Raw genomic sequence first — 16,763 nt, forward strand, 5'->3', positions numbered from 1 at the left:
TTCCTATCTGTCTTGGAACATCTGCAGCAAACGGTAAATTAATGTGTCCCCTACTAAACGAATTAGGGTTATTAATTGGTGGGCTCGAAGAAGCAATGGAAAGTGTTTGATAGTAGTTATCAAATGAACTCCCAATCATATACTTCTCGGCCGCATTCATTACTTCGTCAATCTTGAAAGGGTCTTCCTTTCGTCTATCTGACATAGAAGTAACTGATACATCTTTCACAACTGTTTCTAGCACGCCTCTCCTTACTTCGGGAGTCATAGGTGCCAAGAACAATCTTACTGCATCACTGTTTGTGATCATTTTCGGTTCATCCATCAGCTTTTTCATTTCAGCATCGAAGAGGAGTCTGAAGATTCTCATCTTCTCCTGTTCACCTGCATCAATTGGATTAAATTGATGGACCAATTGTTCAAGCAATAATCTAGATCCTCTTTCGTCTCCTACAGATTGCGGAAACATATTCTTTAGATCCTTTTTAAATTGATCCCAATTCGGTTTCTTCACCGAATCAAAGACTCTTAATGCTTGTCTCGTTTTATAAGACGTCCATTCTAAAGCTAATCTTACTTTAGCCTCGTCAGATGTAATCCCTCCATGTTCAAATATGCTTTCAGTAGCTTCGAACCATGGTATCATTTGACTTGGATCAGTTATATCAAATAATGGTGCTGTCTTATACTTTCTTGGAAGTTTCGCACTGGCTTTATCAATCTCAGCCTTAGCTTCAGCTGACAACGCAGGCATTCCATAATTATTGGTAGTCATTTTGACTGGTTGAATCGTGTTACTGGTTTGAGAGATAGTCTGATGTAACGTATCTATCAATCTAGTTGATTCAATCGACGTAGAAGATGTTGAAATTGACTCTGGAGCAATCAATTCAATTATATCTTCTTCAATATCAATCGGATTAATTTCTTTTCTCTTTCTTTTCGGATCGAGATTAGATTTCTTCAAATTCCTCGGCAAAGATGTAAGTCTTCCTCGAGATATAGATGATCCTGTTCCTCTAGAAACAGAACTTCCACGCGATTCTTCTGTCGGTATTTGAGAAGAGGATGGACGACTGGATTCGTTCGTAGGATTTAATAGGGATGTTCGAGCTGATGTGCCGAACGTAGATCTCCCAAATACAACTCCTGCTTTACGATATTCTTCCGGTGTCAATACTCCTGCTTTCTCCGAATTCTTCGAAGTACGCGGTTTTCCTGATGAACTAATGTTGACAGTTCACAGAAATGGTATCACAAAGATCAACACACTTCTACCAAATAATCGAATATAATCCAAACAAACGTTCGATTTAATTTATCAAGCTAATTGTAGCTTCAAAACCACCCCTCGCGGTGGGCTCCAGATAACGAGCTTGCCTCGTTTTTGTGTGAAAGAGAAAGGAAGGAATCTAATGGGCACTCCAACCAACCAATCTAATACACAATATGCGAGTTCACTGCTATCAAATTTATTTAATAGCAAGGGGTAGCGTTGGCAAAGGTTCCGCAAAGCTTTGAGAGCTAAGTACGAAGCTTCGATCAATCAATTTGAATCGTTCTAAGGATTCGATGTATTCCTTTGATCAAGGTAGATTCAGCACGATTTGTGCTTTGGTTTGTATTGATTTGGGTATATCAAGAATTGGGGGTTTGAATCAAAGTAAATTAAAACCGAAACACACAGACCCCTACGAGGGCTAGAACTATGTGCTGGCACAACCACACAGCGTGATTTGCCCTTAAGACCAACGACTGATCCTAAGTTCGAAGAATACCCAACAACTGGATATACTTCTCGCAGTCACAAGGAGCAGAACACAACGTTCCTATACTCACAAGTGCCGGGCCCGAATGGCTGCTAGCGAAGAGGTTTCAGTCTGGCGGGAGTGTGTCTTTCCTTTTTACGGATTAGCACTGCAACGTCGTCCCAAAATCACTCTTCTATTCCAGATACATCGGATCGCTATTTATACATACAGAATATAGAGGCGCATAGTACAATCAATTTAATACAATAAACGTTCGGAACCGCAAGGAAACTTCTACACTCAGTCAGATACCATTTAATTTGAATCTACATGTCCTTATTTGGTCCATATTGGTTCCAAGATTCTAGTATACCTCCAAACATAGGTAGGTACTTCAATATTCATTTAATTTAATTGTTTTTAGAGAATGACTCGAATGGTGTTCAACTGTCATTGCGGTTCAACACTTACTTCGATCGTTTGTCATCTCGTCCGGAGGCAAATCAGCTCTCCTCGATTCTAATCCTATCAATCTGATTCATCTGGATTAAACTAATTGCTTCTCTCTTTCAACAGACACCCATTGTGCCTATACTCTATCAAGGGAGTTACGCATAGTATTCATTTAATTGCATTCTTCAATGTTTTCTACGTCAGGTCTCTTTGACATCCATTTGATATGTCTTCGGAGCCTCGCAGTACTTCGATCGTTCTTCTAGTCATTTTCCTTAACCATGCAACTTGATTGGTCTATTAGACTAAATCGCAGTCTTTTAGATTAATGCCTGATCTTGTTCTAGAAGGAGTATTTGATAATTCCTGAGTTCTAGAAAGTCATTTCGAGTCAATCCTCGGTTCATGGTCACTTGAGTAAGTTCTTCCAAACTCCTGCCAGTGTAAGGTCCAATAAGAATACCCTTGGTATGTCATACGTGAATGGTCATCCTTCGGATGTAGTCCGAGTCTGGTATAATCCTGCTTGACAAACAGGTAGACTGCTATCCGTAGGTAGTATCGGGGATGGGTAAACTGACCAACTTGTGGTAGTATGGGTATATGGTCCCTTCAACTTATTAGACTGATTCAGTATCGACTTTGACTGTCAATCTGGGTCTCAATTACAGTCCTCTTGATACAAATCTATACGTGAAAATGTCACAATTCACAGCATAGACGTCTAGCCAAAATTTAGGCGTGTCAGCGTCTAGGGAGGGAGGGGAGGTTTCCATGAGGCAAGAGGGAGGTTCGGGGTGTTACTGGGGATACGAAGGGAGGAGTACTGCGTTGTGGCTTGGAGCCAGCGCATGACACCGAGCGGCGAAATGGAGGCCCGAGGCATGGGCTTGACAAATGCATCCCATAACCGTTCATCCTCTGAAGCCCTCCAAATTGGTAGATACACTGAGCGAATTTGGTTAATACCGACACAACATGAGCGAACATTAAATAAACGGCAACATAGCTCTAACAATCTCATGCGTTCAGACTCGCAGTTGATATCCAGGGGTACTCGAAGGCGCCCGAAAGATCCTTGAATTGTTCGCATACCCCATTCAGCAGTTTGACGGAATGAGAGGAGCTGACGGTTCTTGCTCATTACAAGTGCCTGTGCTTGAGGATCAGCTGGTATCCGCTCGCCACCTTTCATGGGTGCAACAATTTTTCCTTTGATTGAAATTGGGCCTCGAGGAAAGGTGGTATCAGAAACGACGTAGAAATTGTCGGGAATGCGAGTTCGAAGCCGCTCGAATATTGGCTTGGCTACATGTGCATCATGCCAGCTTCCGGGCGCATTCAAGACCGCATCGATGATGATTCCTATTGGAAAGTAAATAACGAGACTCATAGACTCAATTTAACAAGCGACGTACCTTTTGGTGAAAACATTAGAACATTATTGATTCGATGGTCCGTTTTCCAGCCATTATACGTCGCATTCTCAAGTTCGGGATCATCAGATACTTCAGCAACTAAGGAGAGACCATCTATAGATCCAAAGGCACCCTCGAGAAGGGAATGACGAGCTGTTATCATAGAAGAGAGTTCCTCAAACTCATGAATAGAGCTTGGAAGCACAATTTGGGCCTCTCTCATCTTCCGAAGTGTTGAAAGGAGAATGTGGAGTGAGAATGAAAGATAACGTGAGAGGACAGATGGAACGATGGCAAAGATCTGCTGAAGCTGGATTTCATGGATAGCTGAGCCTAGATAGTGTAGAGCAAGTCCTAATACTCCAGCAGCATCCAGGGAACGCCGCTCGACACGTGGAACACTGGACAAGGAGACATCATTCCGAGGAATTGGTGTACTGTTCCAAACATCCGCAAAATGACCTGGACCTTCTAACATAAAGCGGAAAGTTGCTACATCGAAGCCCATGGTGGTTATGAAGGCACGGTTTTCTTGCCCTTTCCACAAGCGGATCCATGGTGACTCTATTCGGGGATTTGGTAATAGCTGAGGACGAGTGAGGTAGAGGCGAGATGGATTGCGGCGTCGAACACGTTCTGCCTCGTGGTCAAATACACCTGAAACAAGTGTTGCCAGAAGGAGAAGCCTCAGCTTGTCTTCGTCTTCTTCGTCATTTTCCTGTTGTTGCTGAAGTACCAGAGGAAGCAACTCGTTTCGCATGAAGGCAGAAGGAAAAGGTGACATGTCAGCGCGGCAGCTCCTTATCAAAATCATCAGGTGTCTGATGGCCTACGGGATGGATAAGGCGAATAATTTGACAAATAACTTAATTTCAAATCTCTCTCATAATTTCAGAAAACTGTTATATACTGGATTAATTGCAGCGGGAAGTCATCCATTGTCGACCTATCATTTCAAAACTGAGGAAAATGGTCCGATGCTGTCAAAAAGCCACGTTATTCTTGTCAAAACCACGTTTTTCCTGTCAGAACCACGTTTCTCATGTCAACATCACGTTTACCGTTATCCATTATCGATCCACTAAGTACATTGGCAGTTGTCTAGGTTCTCTTCACACTATCATCACTAGGCTCCACTGTCATGGACCACACCTTGCTGGGTACATTGTTTGTCTTTGGTGGCAATGAAGACAGACTCGTTGTGTTTATTTGTGTGACCGTAGAGCACGACGGTGTTGATACACAAGCAAGAGAATATGGGTATGCACTAGGCAAATTATCAACACAAGGAGGTCCCGACTGGGGTGTAGCAGGTGGTGGACCTTCGGTCAATGTAGCTTGGGTCATATCACTGACTGAAGCAGGATTTATGGAAAGGTAAGGTAGGAATGAACAGCAGATACAACGAACCAGAGGTGGTCTCTGAAACCACACGAGATGATAACACAGGATCTATGGAAGTCTGAGAAAGGAAACAGGATAATGTTCGACGACTAACCAAAGGATCCCTGAGACGGAAGAGGAGGCAATGGAACATTGAGTACTGATACTGCACTGCAGTCTGTACTGGACATCCTGGAAGTTCAGTGAATGCAACAATAAGCGAGACTAGACTCGAACCAGTCTGCTGCTGAGAAGCAATATGCGGAATCACTTTCTTGGCAGAGACTGACACCTTTGAGCGCCAGTTTCCAAAGTGTCAACATCCGAAGCTACTGGCTCGAGTCTAAAGCAAGACCTGCATTATATGTTGATAACATTGCATCAGCCCCTGGGTCAGTGGGCGGTAACTCAGCATTGAGAATGTAACAAATAAGGATGCAGTGGCCCTCAATTGTTCCCACTTCCATTAAAGAACAATGTATCAAGAATTTCTTGGATCTAATGTCCACTGAAAAGTTGAAAACTTTCACCTGCACATCTTGTTCCGTGGATGAATTTATTTTGCAGTCGCACGAGCTCAATGTTGAGTCTGTTGATATGACATCAACTACATACTAGTGTACCCCTCTCCCTCTGGGGCCCTACTTACACCTTGCTTGGCTTTGTGTTTAGGGTTACTGTATCACAGTCATAACAATCATTTCCTAACATTAATCCTAAGTACGGGTAGCGGGCTATGCCGCTGGCCGGCGCTACTCGGTTATGTATATACAGAAAAAAAACATATGTCTCAAGTACTAGCAGATCTAAAAGTCTGGCGTAATTCGATTGTACCGCGCAATATTGATCCTATCTGTATCTAACGAACTATGGCTTCCAGAGCGGTTTACTGCAGCTCTTCTCACTACCAGGCAAGCCTTTCTTCCAATTCCCGATGTTCCTGACACTTGCCGTATGCTGAGCGTTATCATCAAATGATTCGAATGTCTTGATAAGATCTTTGACACTGCCCCCGCTGCTTCTCCTAGGCCTTACAATTGGTTCCTGACGTTCTTTAGGCAATCCAACCTGGTTCAGCTGCACCATCCTCTGTGGAACCTTCCTGGGTATCTTCGATGTTTCCTTCTTGTCCGGCACAGGTTGGTGATGCAAGTTCACCAATTCTTTCGGAGGTTTGGACTTCGGAGCTGGCGGACGTGCAGGAGTGACAATCGGACCTCGATGTTTGTCTATAATCTCAGCAGGAGGAAGGGGAAGGCCGGGTTTGGAGTCGTGTGCTTTGCGAGTGGAAGTAGCCGGAGTTTTCAAAAAACCGGGAATGTAAGAGAACAAACGTCCAAGACCAGCTTTGGGTAGGGAAGAAGTCTTGACAGTCGGAAACGACAGATAATTGAGAGTACCCATTTCTGAATTTGTCAAAGAAGGTTCTTCACTTGCCAATTCTCGGCTGATAGCGACTGCTTCATGTAAGAGATGTGAATATCGAGGAGCTAACAATGTTGATGGGACTTTGTGCCGTCGAGGCTCCTCCACTACGTCATCAGGTATACTACTGAAAGGTGCGGTAGATCCACCAGGCGGAGGCAACAATACAGGGTTCCTCAGAGGAAAAGGTCGTCGATTTAGGGGTGTGAAGTCGGGAACTTCCATAGAAGACGATGGCTCGCGACTCTTGGATATTGTACGGGGAGTGTAAGGAGTTGTAGGTGGTGCGACGTGTCCTGCACGCTGTTTCTTCTGAATTGCTTTAGCTCTAGCACGAAGACTATCTCTATCCGAGGTCATACAAATTAGTGGCTGAGAAAAATATTGTGAACCAAATCTTACCTTGACCAACCACGAGCATTAGTGATATCGTCCCCGCCCATTTCGACTATGAATCTTTGAACCACAACGTCAACGTCGACGAAGTCAACTTCTGCCAATGGAACATCTTCATGTCCGTCATTCAGGGGAGATGAGATCGAGTTGGATGACGATCGGGATGCAAGATCTATTCTCTCATCTGTAAAACAGGCATCAAGGATTCTCCATTCTTCCTTTGTCCATTCTTTGTAAGCCAACTGTTGATCATTCTGGTGATCATCTTCTACATCCCTGATTTCATGCACGAGTGTACTCTGCGGTCGGATTGCGAGCCCATATTTCGCAGGCAAAGGAGTACGGTACGATGCACGTTCACCAAGCCCCATTCCGACGAGTGCATTATCTTCGGGCATCAGAGAACCAGACTTGGAGATGCGGGGCGAAACGGCTCTAAACTGCTCCTCTTGGACTTCCTTCTCGGCTTCCTTTAGTAGTCCCCCTAGAGTTGTCACCGGACTGCCAGGTATATAGACCATGTCACCCACAACGGTACCCAGCGAGCGTCTCGGCGTCGAGCGAAGTTTGCCCTTAGAGATTCCCGCACCGGACAGCGTCTTACGACGACTGTCCCGTTTCAACTTCTCGACAGTGTAATGCGAGATTTCTCGAGTGTGTTGTTGCTGTTGCCTCAGAACAATCTTGGTGAAGCAATCGTAGTCGTGCTGGGGACTTTTGATGAGGATCATTGAAAGTATAGATCAGCAGAAGAAATATGTCACCTGTTTTAAGATAGCAGCAGCTCTAGCAGCAGCTTTGGGATCAGAGCTAGTGATTTGAACCAAGCCAGGATCTTGGGACATAGGATCAGACTCATCTCCACTGCTCATTTCGGCGGCATCTTCTGCAGCGTCCATTTTCAACTCCTCCTCTTCCTCTTCAAATACCTTATCAACGGTGATAGGCCTCTCATTTACTTGATGAGATGAATGAGCTGCCTCGGCGTCCTGCTCATCGTCGTCGAAAATCTGTGCCAGACCCGATAATGGTTTCACGGGACTCGAACGTGTACCAAATAGTTCCTTGGCTCGTTCCAATGCGGAAAGGCGCGTATTACCACGCCTCTTGTCAGAAAGGAAAGCTAGATCTCTAAGCGGAGCAGGCGAAGAGCACGCCTGAGACTCTGCCGAGTGAACACGACGAGGAGTATGTGCTGTTGCCGTGACGCCAGACGGTTCTGCGATATGGTCACCGACTATCATATCAAAAGAAGCACTACTAAGGTTCAGATCCTCGACTTCCGATTCTTCCTGTTCAAAATCCGGATCTTTTTGCTCAAATTGTTGCTCTGGTCCTAAACTCAATCGCCTGACTTCTTCTTCATCCGCGCTATCCTCGCCTTCGTCATCTGCAGAAATACTGAGTGCTCGAACTTCTTGTTCCTCTTGCTCCTCTGCATCCTCAATATTTTTATGTTCATGATAGGAACGAGTTTCTGCTTCTTGAGCACTTGGAGGCTCTGACAATGGGGGATGCAAGGTGATTGTGTGGTCTTCGTCAGCGAGTGGTACACTTCTGTCCGCCTCCTCTACGTCAGCAGTAGCAGAAGCATTCACACGAGATTTAGGATGAGACGGTGACGGACTGGTGCTTCCAACGCGCGGAAGGCTGGAGCTTGAAGAGGGTCGTCTGTATGGATATGGACTCTTCGGTCTGCCCCATTCATCCATCCGAGTTCTTGTTGTGCTACTCGGTGGATCTGCTTTGGTGGGAACTTGGGTCATGCGCCAATGTCCAGTAAATTCACCAATGCCTTCATCGATTACGCCGGTTTCGCGCATAGGAGTATGTGGACCCTGCATTAAGAGAAAAAATTGGCACGAACGTCATAAGATAGTTCGAGGCTCACCTCCTCATCGCTATCACTCCAAGCTCCAGCCGAAGCCACAGCAAAGCCTTCTAGGCCAAATCCAAAGTAAGGGATACCCTCCATCTCCGCATATTCATGTGGTTGCATGTCGAGCTCCATGCTGTCAGTTGACCGGTCGTCCTCCTGTACCACTCCGGTATTCGGCCAATGGTAAGTAGCTTGTGAGGGCGAAGAAGAAGAATCGTCCTGCGCAGGAGGGGAAGAAGGAGGCAGACTCTCTTTTTCAAGTGCAAAGGATGGTTGCTTTCGTATATTCTGAGCAAAGTCCGCGGAAACAGACGCATCGCGCATGGTTCGACTTCGTGAAGGTGTACAACTTCCCTCGGGTGGCCCACTCAATAAAAGCGGGTCATCAGTAGGACTCGGAGGCGGCATGGGCGCGTTTAAATAGTCAATATCAGGCGGTTCACTTTTGATTTGGAGATCCAATTTCAACCCTTTGGATTTTCCTGCTTTGCGTTTCGACTTAGTTGTCGATGTCACAGGGCTGTGAACAACTTCCCTAGGAGGCGTGAACATAACGGGTGGGGGTTCATACGGAGGTATGGTAGCAGGGGTTACACTGCGGCGCCCCATCCGCACGGTTTTTTTCGTATACGGCCACCGCGATTGATTATTTTCAACGTTGGTCGATTCTTCGTCAGAATCTGTTCTGAAGGTAGGAATGTAGTCGGCATTCGGATTAAAGGTACGAGGGGACCGCATCAGCTTAGATTGTCTCCGTTTGCGACTAGGTGTAGCCTGGACGCTGTGACCCGTTAAAGAGGAAGGTAGAGGCAAGAGTTCCTGCTCTGTCAAAGTAGACGTTGCAATCCCCGAACCTCGGGTTGGCGAAGGGGTGGTTTGTATGGATGTGTCGGACTGATTCGAGACTGTTCGTACATGGGCGCGATTAAACTTCCTTGACTGTTTGCGAGGCTTGGGATTAGGCGTAGCCTGAGCGTCAGTGGCAAGATCGCCGTTATGGATGGTAGTGTAAGACGAGCCGACAAAGGAGTGTGTAGCAGCCATTGACCGTTTCCGTTTAGAATGAGATGGTGCAATAGAAGATGTTGGAATTGATTTCGTAGAATCATTTAGATGAGACGTCTGGAAAGCAGTAGTGTCTGGCGTTCAAGTTGTGACCCGTAGGAATTATTGTACACTTACAGATGGTTTATGAAAGCTAGATCTCTGACTGATATTGATTTGCTGAAGTTCCTCTTCCGGGGGTGGACTAATTAAAAGTCTCGCAGGGTCCTCGTCCTTTTCGCGCGGCTCATAATCAGAATGGCGGTCTGAGTTTCGTTCGGAATTTGGTTCGCCCGAGAGAACATTTATTTGACTGGAGGGGGGAGAAAGTAATCCTAAGGGTTTAGCATGGCCAGACAACCTGTTCAAATTGCCCATAGGTTTCCGAGATGAGCTGGAGGGTGTGGAGTTCTGATTCCTGTTCTTCTTGGTACCAGTAGTGTTGAATGTCTTCGATAGATCAATGTGAGGTACCGAGTTGCGCTCAAGGGGACTTGCTGGAAGCGCATTCTCAGTGATGGCCATAGGGTCAGGATGTTGAAGGAATAGTCGACGTCGTTTCTAGATTCTTATTTCTGTCGAACAATAGTCCAACCTGTTGCACGTGTTTGGTGGCTAACCCGGCCCGGGTATACGTGATCGCGTCACGGCGCGGTGATTCAACGCGTGTCTATTCTTCCTCATCTCCCTCGAACTTCCTGAGCTCATGAATGCTGAATCGACTGGATTATCTCCATTATTATCCGAGAGCTCTGCGACCTCTTACCTGAACTCTCTCAATGCTGCCCAACTCAAAGGTGGAACAGTTGTCTGTCGAAAAGAGACCTCCAATTATTGACGCGAAAGTATTCAGCTGTGCAACACTCCCCTCGAACCCCTCTACAAATACTTGCTGGTCCTGGTAGCGGAAAAACTAAGGCCAGTGATATCTGTTCTGCCCTTCTTCGCTTCATTTCCCTATCCATCTTATACATTCTACAGGTCTTAACCTCTCGCATTGCCCATCTAATTCTCCATCATCACCTCCCCGCGTCGTCGATATGTGCAGTCACGTTCACGAACAAGGCCGCAAATGAAATGAGGGTGCGCCTTACGAAGGTAATCGGGAAGGAAAAGACATCGGAAGTGCGAATGGGAACTTTCCACGCACTTTGTGCACTGTTCTTGAGAAAATATGCAAGGAGTATCCGTTTGGATGGAAACTTCACCATCTGCGATGCGGAGGAAAGGTGTGTTACTTGCATATGAAAACGAACGAACTTTATCAAAGCTTCCTAGCAAGAAGATTGTTGCACCGTTGTTGAAGATATACAAAGACGACCTAGCCGCCAAGGATATCAGCCTTAAAGAAGGAACAGTCCTTGCTCTCATCTCCAAAGCCAAAGCCAGAGGCCTTTCCTCGAGAGACTTTCTCCGGGAAGTTCAGGCCAGAAACCATGGGCCAAAAGATTCGAACGGGCTGTTGACCTCGTCAACCACCGTGAATGACATCGATTTTGTGGTAGCCGAAATATATGACGCCTATGAAAAGACGCTGCGGAAGAACAATAGCTTGGACTTTGACGATCTACTTCTCTTTGGAGTGAAACTCTTTACCACAAACTTGGACTCAGTCAAATGGTGTCAGCATGTGTTAGTAGACGAATTGTGAGCCGAAGGTTCCCTTCCTTATGCAACTTCATTCATTGGTTTTCAGCCAGGATACGAACCTCACACAATATGATCTTATGAAAGCTATTGCCTATGCGCGTTGCGTTACCGTTGTTGGTGATCCTGATCAATCCAGTTCGTATTTGCTTCGCGTATATGCCTGTTCGATGCTCATCCGATTTTAGTTTATGGCTGGCGATCGGCTGAGGTTGGAAATCTGGCGAGAATGCGAAAAGGTGCCTGCTTTTTCCCTTCAGTTGCAATAGCATCCTTTGAAAATATTTGTGCGAAGATTTCTCCTCCACAGAGCAGATATTTTTAGAAGAAAACTATCGTTCAACTGCTTCTATTCTTAGAGCCAGTTTGGCGATTGTAGCCGAAGGTAACCTCATTCACTCTTCCAATATTCTACACTGTGACTAATTCTTCGCAGATAAAACTCGTATCCAGAAATCGCTACATACGTCGCATCCTGTGGGACTAATTCCTGTCCTAAGGTCCTCCTCCTCCGAACAAATGGAAGCTGCATTTTTTGCAGGAGAAATCAAACAGATTGTGGCGCATATGGGAGGCGTTTTGAACTGGGGAGATTTCGTTATTTTACGTATGTGTAATCCAAAAGGATTTGACGGAACCAACCTGACCACTTGCAGTGCGATTCAATGCTCTTTCCCGTACTATTGAAAGCGCTCTACAAAAAGAAGGAATCCCGAGTCGTATTCTGGGTGGGCATAAATTCTTTGAACGTGTCGAAGTCAGTGTTGTATGATTGCGATTAGTCACGACATTGACTCCGTAGAATTACAGATCAAGGATCTGCTTGCATACCTTCAACTTGTAGATAACCCCCAATTCGTCCCTGCTTTCGTGCGCGCCATTAACACTCCCGCTCGAGGGATGGGTGAAAAGGTAAGCAGTTTTTATACCCTCAGTTCCTTTTCTCTGACTAAACATTCGACTCAGAGTGTGGCCGAGCTTCTAGCACGAGCCGATGCGTCAAACCTAACACTTGTGGACCTCGCAGAGAAAATACACAGTGGTACAACGTCTGACATCAAGCCTGCTGTCAAGCGCAAAATAGGCCCCTTCGTTTCTTCTATCCGCATTCTCAAACAAATGGCATCCGAGAACGCTCGTCCATCGGACCTGATTCGTCGTCTCGTCGAGCTGATCAGCTATGAAGATCATTTAAGAAAAACACAGCCCGACTGGGAGAGCAGGTGGGAAAACGTACAGGAGCTCATCACGTTCGCCAGCGACGTTCAGTCTGACTGGCAAGACGGCCCTACTGTTGCAGCTTCGGAAGACGCCCAAACATCACGGTTGCACTTTTCTTGTCTAAGCTATTCCATACAACACTGACTTACAACCAATCAGAGATACTCCCCTTCGTCTTTTCCTGCAGGCTTCGATGCTATCCTCGGAAGGAGATCAACAAAGCAAAGAGGGTGAAAATGAGGTGAATCCACAGACTATCCATTTATTCATTGCGATGCTCAACGAACTCCTAGAAAGTGACGATTTCTACATGTCATGCTGCTAAAGGTCTTGAATGGCCTGTCGTTATGGTACCTGCAGGTGATGAGTTCCATGTTTACTTACTTTTGGTTGCTGACTCGTTAACCCAAGTGGAACAGGGAACTTTCCCTTTTTATCGAACTGACGATGTCGAAGAAGAAAGGTAAGTTCTGGCCTTTTCTCTCTTGTCCGACGTCTGACGCTCAAGTCCCTTACGTAGACGACTACTTTACGTAGCTTGTACTCGTGCTCAGTCTCTGTTGTATTTATCATATGCCACGCAACGGAAAGTCTCCGGGGAGACCAAGACTAGAGACCTATCACCATTTGTGTCGTCTGTGATCAGACGGATTCCGGTCATTGGCATTTTTTTTCACCGTTTCTCTTGCTCATTCTATTGTTTTCAGTCATTATTCGCGGAAAGCTCGTCAATGCTATCTGACCTGGATCGGAAAGTCATCTGTCAAGTTCTGAATCGACCGCAACCGAACTCAGCACAAGTCACACAACACATTGCAGAGTAGTATGTCCCTTCTGTCAGCGGCAGCGTGTTTGACGTCCATCTTAACCGATTCTCTTCCAGTAACAAGTCAGCTAGAAGTCGTTTTCCAGAATACCCAACTCACAACAATAATGCCACTGTCTTGAATGTGCAGTCATATATCGCACCATCAACTGACTACAATGATACAGATACGCCGCCCTTCGTGAACTTTACTTCTGCAGGATCCTCGAATTTACACCCGACACCAGTGCCCTCGCACATGACCTATCGAGGCTCATCATTATCTTCCTCGATCGCAGCTTCCCAAAAGCCTATTTACAACGCATCTTCCGCGTTTCCACCATCATCTGCAAGATCCGTGCTTCCAAATTTGCTCCCACATCGTACATCCCTACTCCGCGGAATACAATATACTCTGAAACCTGCGATAACTCCTGAGGCCTTAGAGGAAGCTGCACCTGTGATTCCTATAGTTCCTGTGGCCCCGGCCTCGTTGGAAGCACAAACTGTAGTGCGGCCTCTCAGGTCTTCTTCTAATACCACTACTCCCCCTAATGGACCCGAGCCTACGACCGGCTTTAAACGGAGGTTAGGAATGGGTCGACTTACCACAGGTTATGCCAATAAAAAGTTCAAGCCACCAACATAATCCTTAGTCTCGCAAACTCGCAAACCTCCTACCTAGTTTTACTTGCACTGCATTTGTTTGAACTTTCGCCGCTTGCGCAGGCAAGCTATTGTATCCATAGTTTGTAAAGATGGACTTGCTTGCACCTGGCTTGTACTCTACTTGTCTAGCTTCTATGCTCATGTGTTTGTGCTTCGATACATTCTCTTACTAGGCTTTCGAATTTCATTTCAAAGCTCATGGTACCTCTGTGGTACTTACTATATCATTCTCGTTTCTACTTCCGTTTTCCCAGCCTGGTTAGTTTTGAAGTTCTGGACGAAGATAAGTGCTACCATATAGATTATAGATTTCTCCGGACCTGTTCGTAGGTATGGACGCTGCTCCTAAATGAATCCTATTTGGAACAAAAGTGTTCATAACGGTTTCCGGAGAAATGAAAAAGAGGGTAAAAGGGAGAAGCACTGAGTACCGAATCTTGGAGTTCGAAGTCTTGATCATTATTGTATCGAACGTGTACTGACACAAATTATAACATTGAATAGTAAGGACGGTGATCATATGAGTATGTACAATCTGAAATTACCAGTAAAGCTCGAAAAAGTAGAGAGGGATGTATCATGAGATGACTGAACTTGGAATGTTCTCAACTCTGAAAGATCTGCTGTTCGGGTAACGTAGTACCAAAAATCTACCATTCATCACTCCACTGATTTCTTCAAACTGGAAATGACAGTAAATCAATTGTGTCACCGTTACTTGAACGAACGTCAAACGCACCCTGGTGCCCTCTGGGAGAGGATGAACTCTTTGAAAGTCACGCTCGAGTCTTTCTCGAATGACACGACCGTTCTCTTCATACTCTGATATCTCCACGGATTTCCATGAGATGACCAGACGATTGCGCGAATAGCTGACGTGGACGTCTTGTTTCTGCACGCCTCGCATCTCAATGAAGGCAGCGATGATTCTGCCATCAGGCGACTCGCGGAATGAAGTTCTAGAAAGAAATCAGACGTTAGTTCACCAGGTTCCATCCCGACTGGTGCACGCACATCGATTTCTGTCTTCTGAGCGTCTCCGATCTCTGAGTACCCACCGGTACGTCGAGGTCTGGAGCCTCTATATGAGAGAACTCCTCTTCAACCGGTTGCTCCTGAAGAGACCGCACTTTCGGTGTTTCCTTCGCCATCTTCAGCTCCTTCTTCTGTCTCAACGTCTCCCAAAGGTCATCTAAACCTTCGTCCACAGGCGGTACATATGATTCTTCTAGCAAGGCTTCGTCGACATCCTGCGAATTAGAGGATGAAGAATAGTTTGCCGCTGGTAACCGTTCTATCTCGGCAGCCTGATCAAACACACTGGAAGGGGGTATCGTAATGCGAGTTGGGGTATTTGGGGAAGAACCTTTGTCTAATGGAGATTTTACATCTGGAATTCGAGAAGGATTTCGAAGGTAGCCGGGGTAGGTAGGGTTAGGCATGAAGGAGCGTATTGGAGAAAGAAAGAATAAGGGTCGCCGGTAAAAGTAGGAGAATTGAAAGGCGAAGATCAGTTAAGATGGATCAAGATAGGAAAGAGCTGGCCAGCGACTACGCGATTGCGTTAGCGAGCGGCCTTGCGCTGTCGGTGAGGATCTCGGAAAAGATACAAGGAGCTCAGCGATCGAATTGCAGGAAATGAGAAAGAAGAGGACTTAGAGCAAGTGCTCTGTAATAAAGTAAAAGCGCGTTGAAGGCGGGGAGAAGTCCACGCTGAAGTCGAGAGATCGATTGGCCATTTGGACGTGATATATTCGCCTTGCTGTCAGCACGAGGCATGTCGATGGCTTGAAGATCATCGATGGATAAAACTTTGCTTCCCGTACTCGTTTAATTCCCACGCAGACCATCATTTTTTTTTGCTTCCCTCTTCTGAACCACAACATTCAAGCCGGTCAATATCACTTTTGGGTTTCATTCGAGTGAGTCTTTTTCTAATTTTCCTAATCCATATGATGGGCTTCACAGCCATGTCAAGCGCATGTTAGACTACCTATCACACGTTGAGGAAAAAAATCCATTGACTACTGATACATTTCGTCTTCATACTATCCTATGTCGTCTCGTGCTGACTGGCTATCATACTTCACAGATTTTCAATTAAAACAATCCAAAGCCATGACTCTCAATGCTCCTTGTTCCTCTGAAACGTATGCGTGTACAGATACTGGCCTCAATGTGACAATGTTTTTCCCTATCCTTCCCCGTGAGGATAACTTGAACCAAAACTTCAGGTGACATGGAGTTTAGATGATTCCGCAATACGATGGGTGTGGACATTCCATACATACGCAGGACTGCACTTGGCTCATTCGTAATATGTACACCCCGCGCGTTCATTTGATCACTCCTTGAGTCTTTCCTCGGTTTGCCTCAGTATCCAAGTTTGGGACCGATGATTTTCCTGGACATTATGTGTATATCCCTGATGCTCGCTAGGTAGAGCTGAGAGCTGGAGCAAATCACAAGTGCACGGTATTTCTCTAGCGTTCGTGGGTCCATCTAAATGAAGATTGGGATGTAGCCGTTGTGCGTCTGGGGATGATAAGATAATTTGTTGTCCTCAGGACAGTTAGCAAGGGAATTGAAATTGAAGACGTTTCCTGTTTAGGGTTGCTTTATCTAGCTTTGACCAATTCTCACGGCACCTCTTCTTAACGATTCTCAGGCAC

The 16,763-nt window shown here is 45.7% G+C and overlaps 4 protein-coding genes across 4 annotated transcripts; 1 reads left to right on the forward strand and 3 right to left on the reverse strand.

Moving 5' to 3' along the window:
- Positions 1-4,658: 4,658 nt before the first annotated feature.
- C8R40DRAFT_1131035 (uncharacterized protein) lies at positions 4,659-5,184 on the reverse strand. The gene is made up of 2 exons (XM_046229196.1): positions 5,121-5,184; positions 4,659-5,074 (listed from the first exon to the last, which is right to left on the reverse strand). Exons 1-2 carry the CDS (start codon positions 5,157-5,159, stop codon positions 4,724-4,726), a joined length of 390 nt encoding a protein of 129 aa, XP_046080375.1. The 5' UTR covers positions 5,160-5,184; the 3' UTR covers positions 4,659-4,723.
- Positions 5,185-5,704: 520 nt separating this feature from the next.
- On the reverse strand, positions 5,705-10,333 carry C8R40DRAFT_1131042 (uncharacterized protein). Its single transcript, XM_046229197.1, has 5 exons — positions 9,888-10,333; positions 8,718-9,827; positions 7,591-8,664; positions 6,833-7,533; positions 5,705-6,776 (listed from the first exon to the last, which is right to left on the reverse strand). The coding sequence occupies exons 1-5, from the start codon at positions 10,272-10,274 to the stop codon at positions 5,873-5,875; spliced, it is 4,176 nt and encodes a 1,391-aa protein (XP_046080376.1). The 5' UTR covers positions 10,275-10,333; the 3' UTR covers positions 5,705-5,872.
- Positions 10,334-10,348: 15 nt separating this feature from the next.
- Positions 10,349-14,199, forward strand: C8R40DRAFT_744199 (P-loop containing nucleoside triphosphate hydrolase protein). The gene is made up of 17 exons (XM_046236078.1): positions 10,349-10,546; positions 10,603-10,667; positions 10,731-10,978; positions 11,028-11,396; positions 11,446-11,534; positions 11,585-11,635; positions 11,692-11,781; positions 11,833-12,003; positions 12,053-12,153; positions 12,207-12,308; positions 12,363-12,721; positions 12,777-12,858; positions 12,911-12,977; positions 13,029-13,080; positions 13,138-13,273; positions 13,325-13,440; positions 13,501-14,199. The coding sequence occupies exons 1-17, from the start codon at positions 10,456-10,458 to the stop codon at positions 14,069-14,071; spliced, it is 2,760 nt and encodes a 919-aa protein (XP_046080377.1). The 5' UTR covers positions 10,349-10,455; the 3' UTR covers positions 14,072-14,199.
- A 469-nt stretch (positions 14,200-14,668) lies between these two features.
- On the reverse strand, positions 14,669-15,533 carry C8R40DRAFT_1059760 (uncharacterized protein; the record flags this gene model as incomplete). Its single annotated transcript, XM_046225295.1, has 3 exons — positions 14,669-14,773; positions 14,831-15,050; positions 15,094-15,533. The coding sequence occupies 3 exons, from the start codon at positions 15,531-15,533 to the stop codon at positions 14,669-14,671; spliced, it is 765 nt and encodes a 254-aa protein (XP_046080378.1).
- Between the last annotated feature and the right edge of the window lie 1,230 nt (positions 15,534-16,763).

The sequence above is a fragment of the Lentinula edodes genome (assembly GCF_021015755.1).
Source record: "Lentinula edodes strain Le(Bin) 0899 ss11 chromosome Unknown C8R40scaffold_56, whole genome shotgun sequence".
Taxonomy (NCBI): domain Eukaryota; kingdom Fungi; phylum Basidiomycota; class Agaricomycetes; order Agaricales; family Omphalotaceae; genus Lentinula; species Lentinula edodes.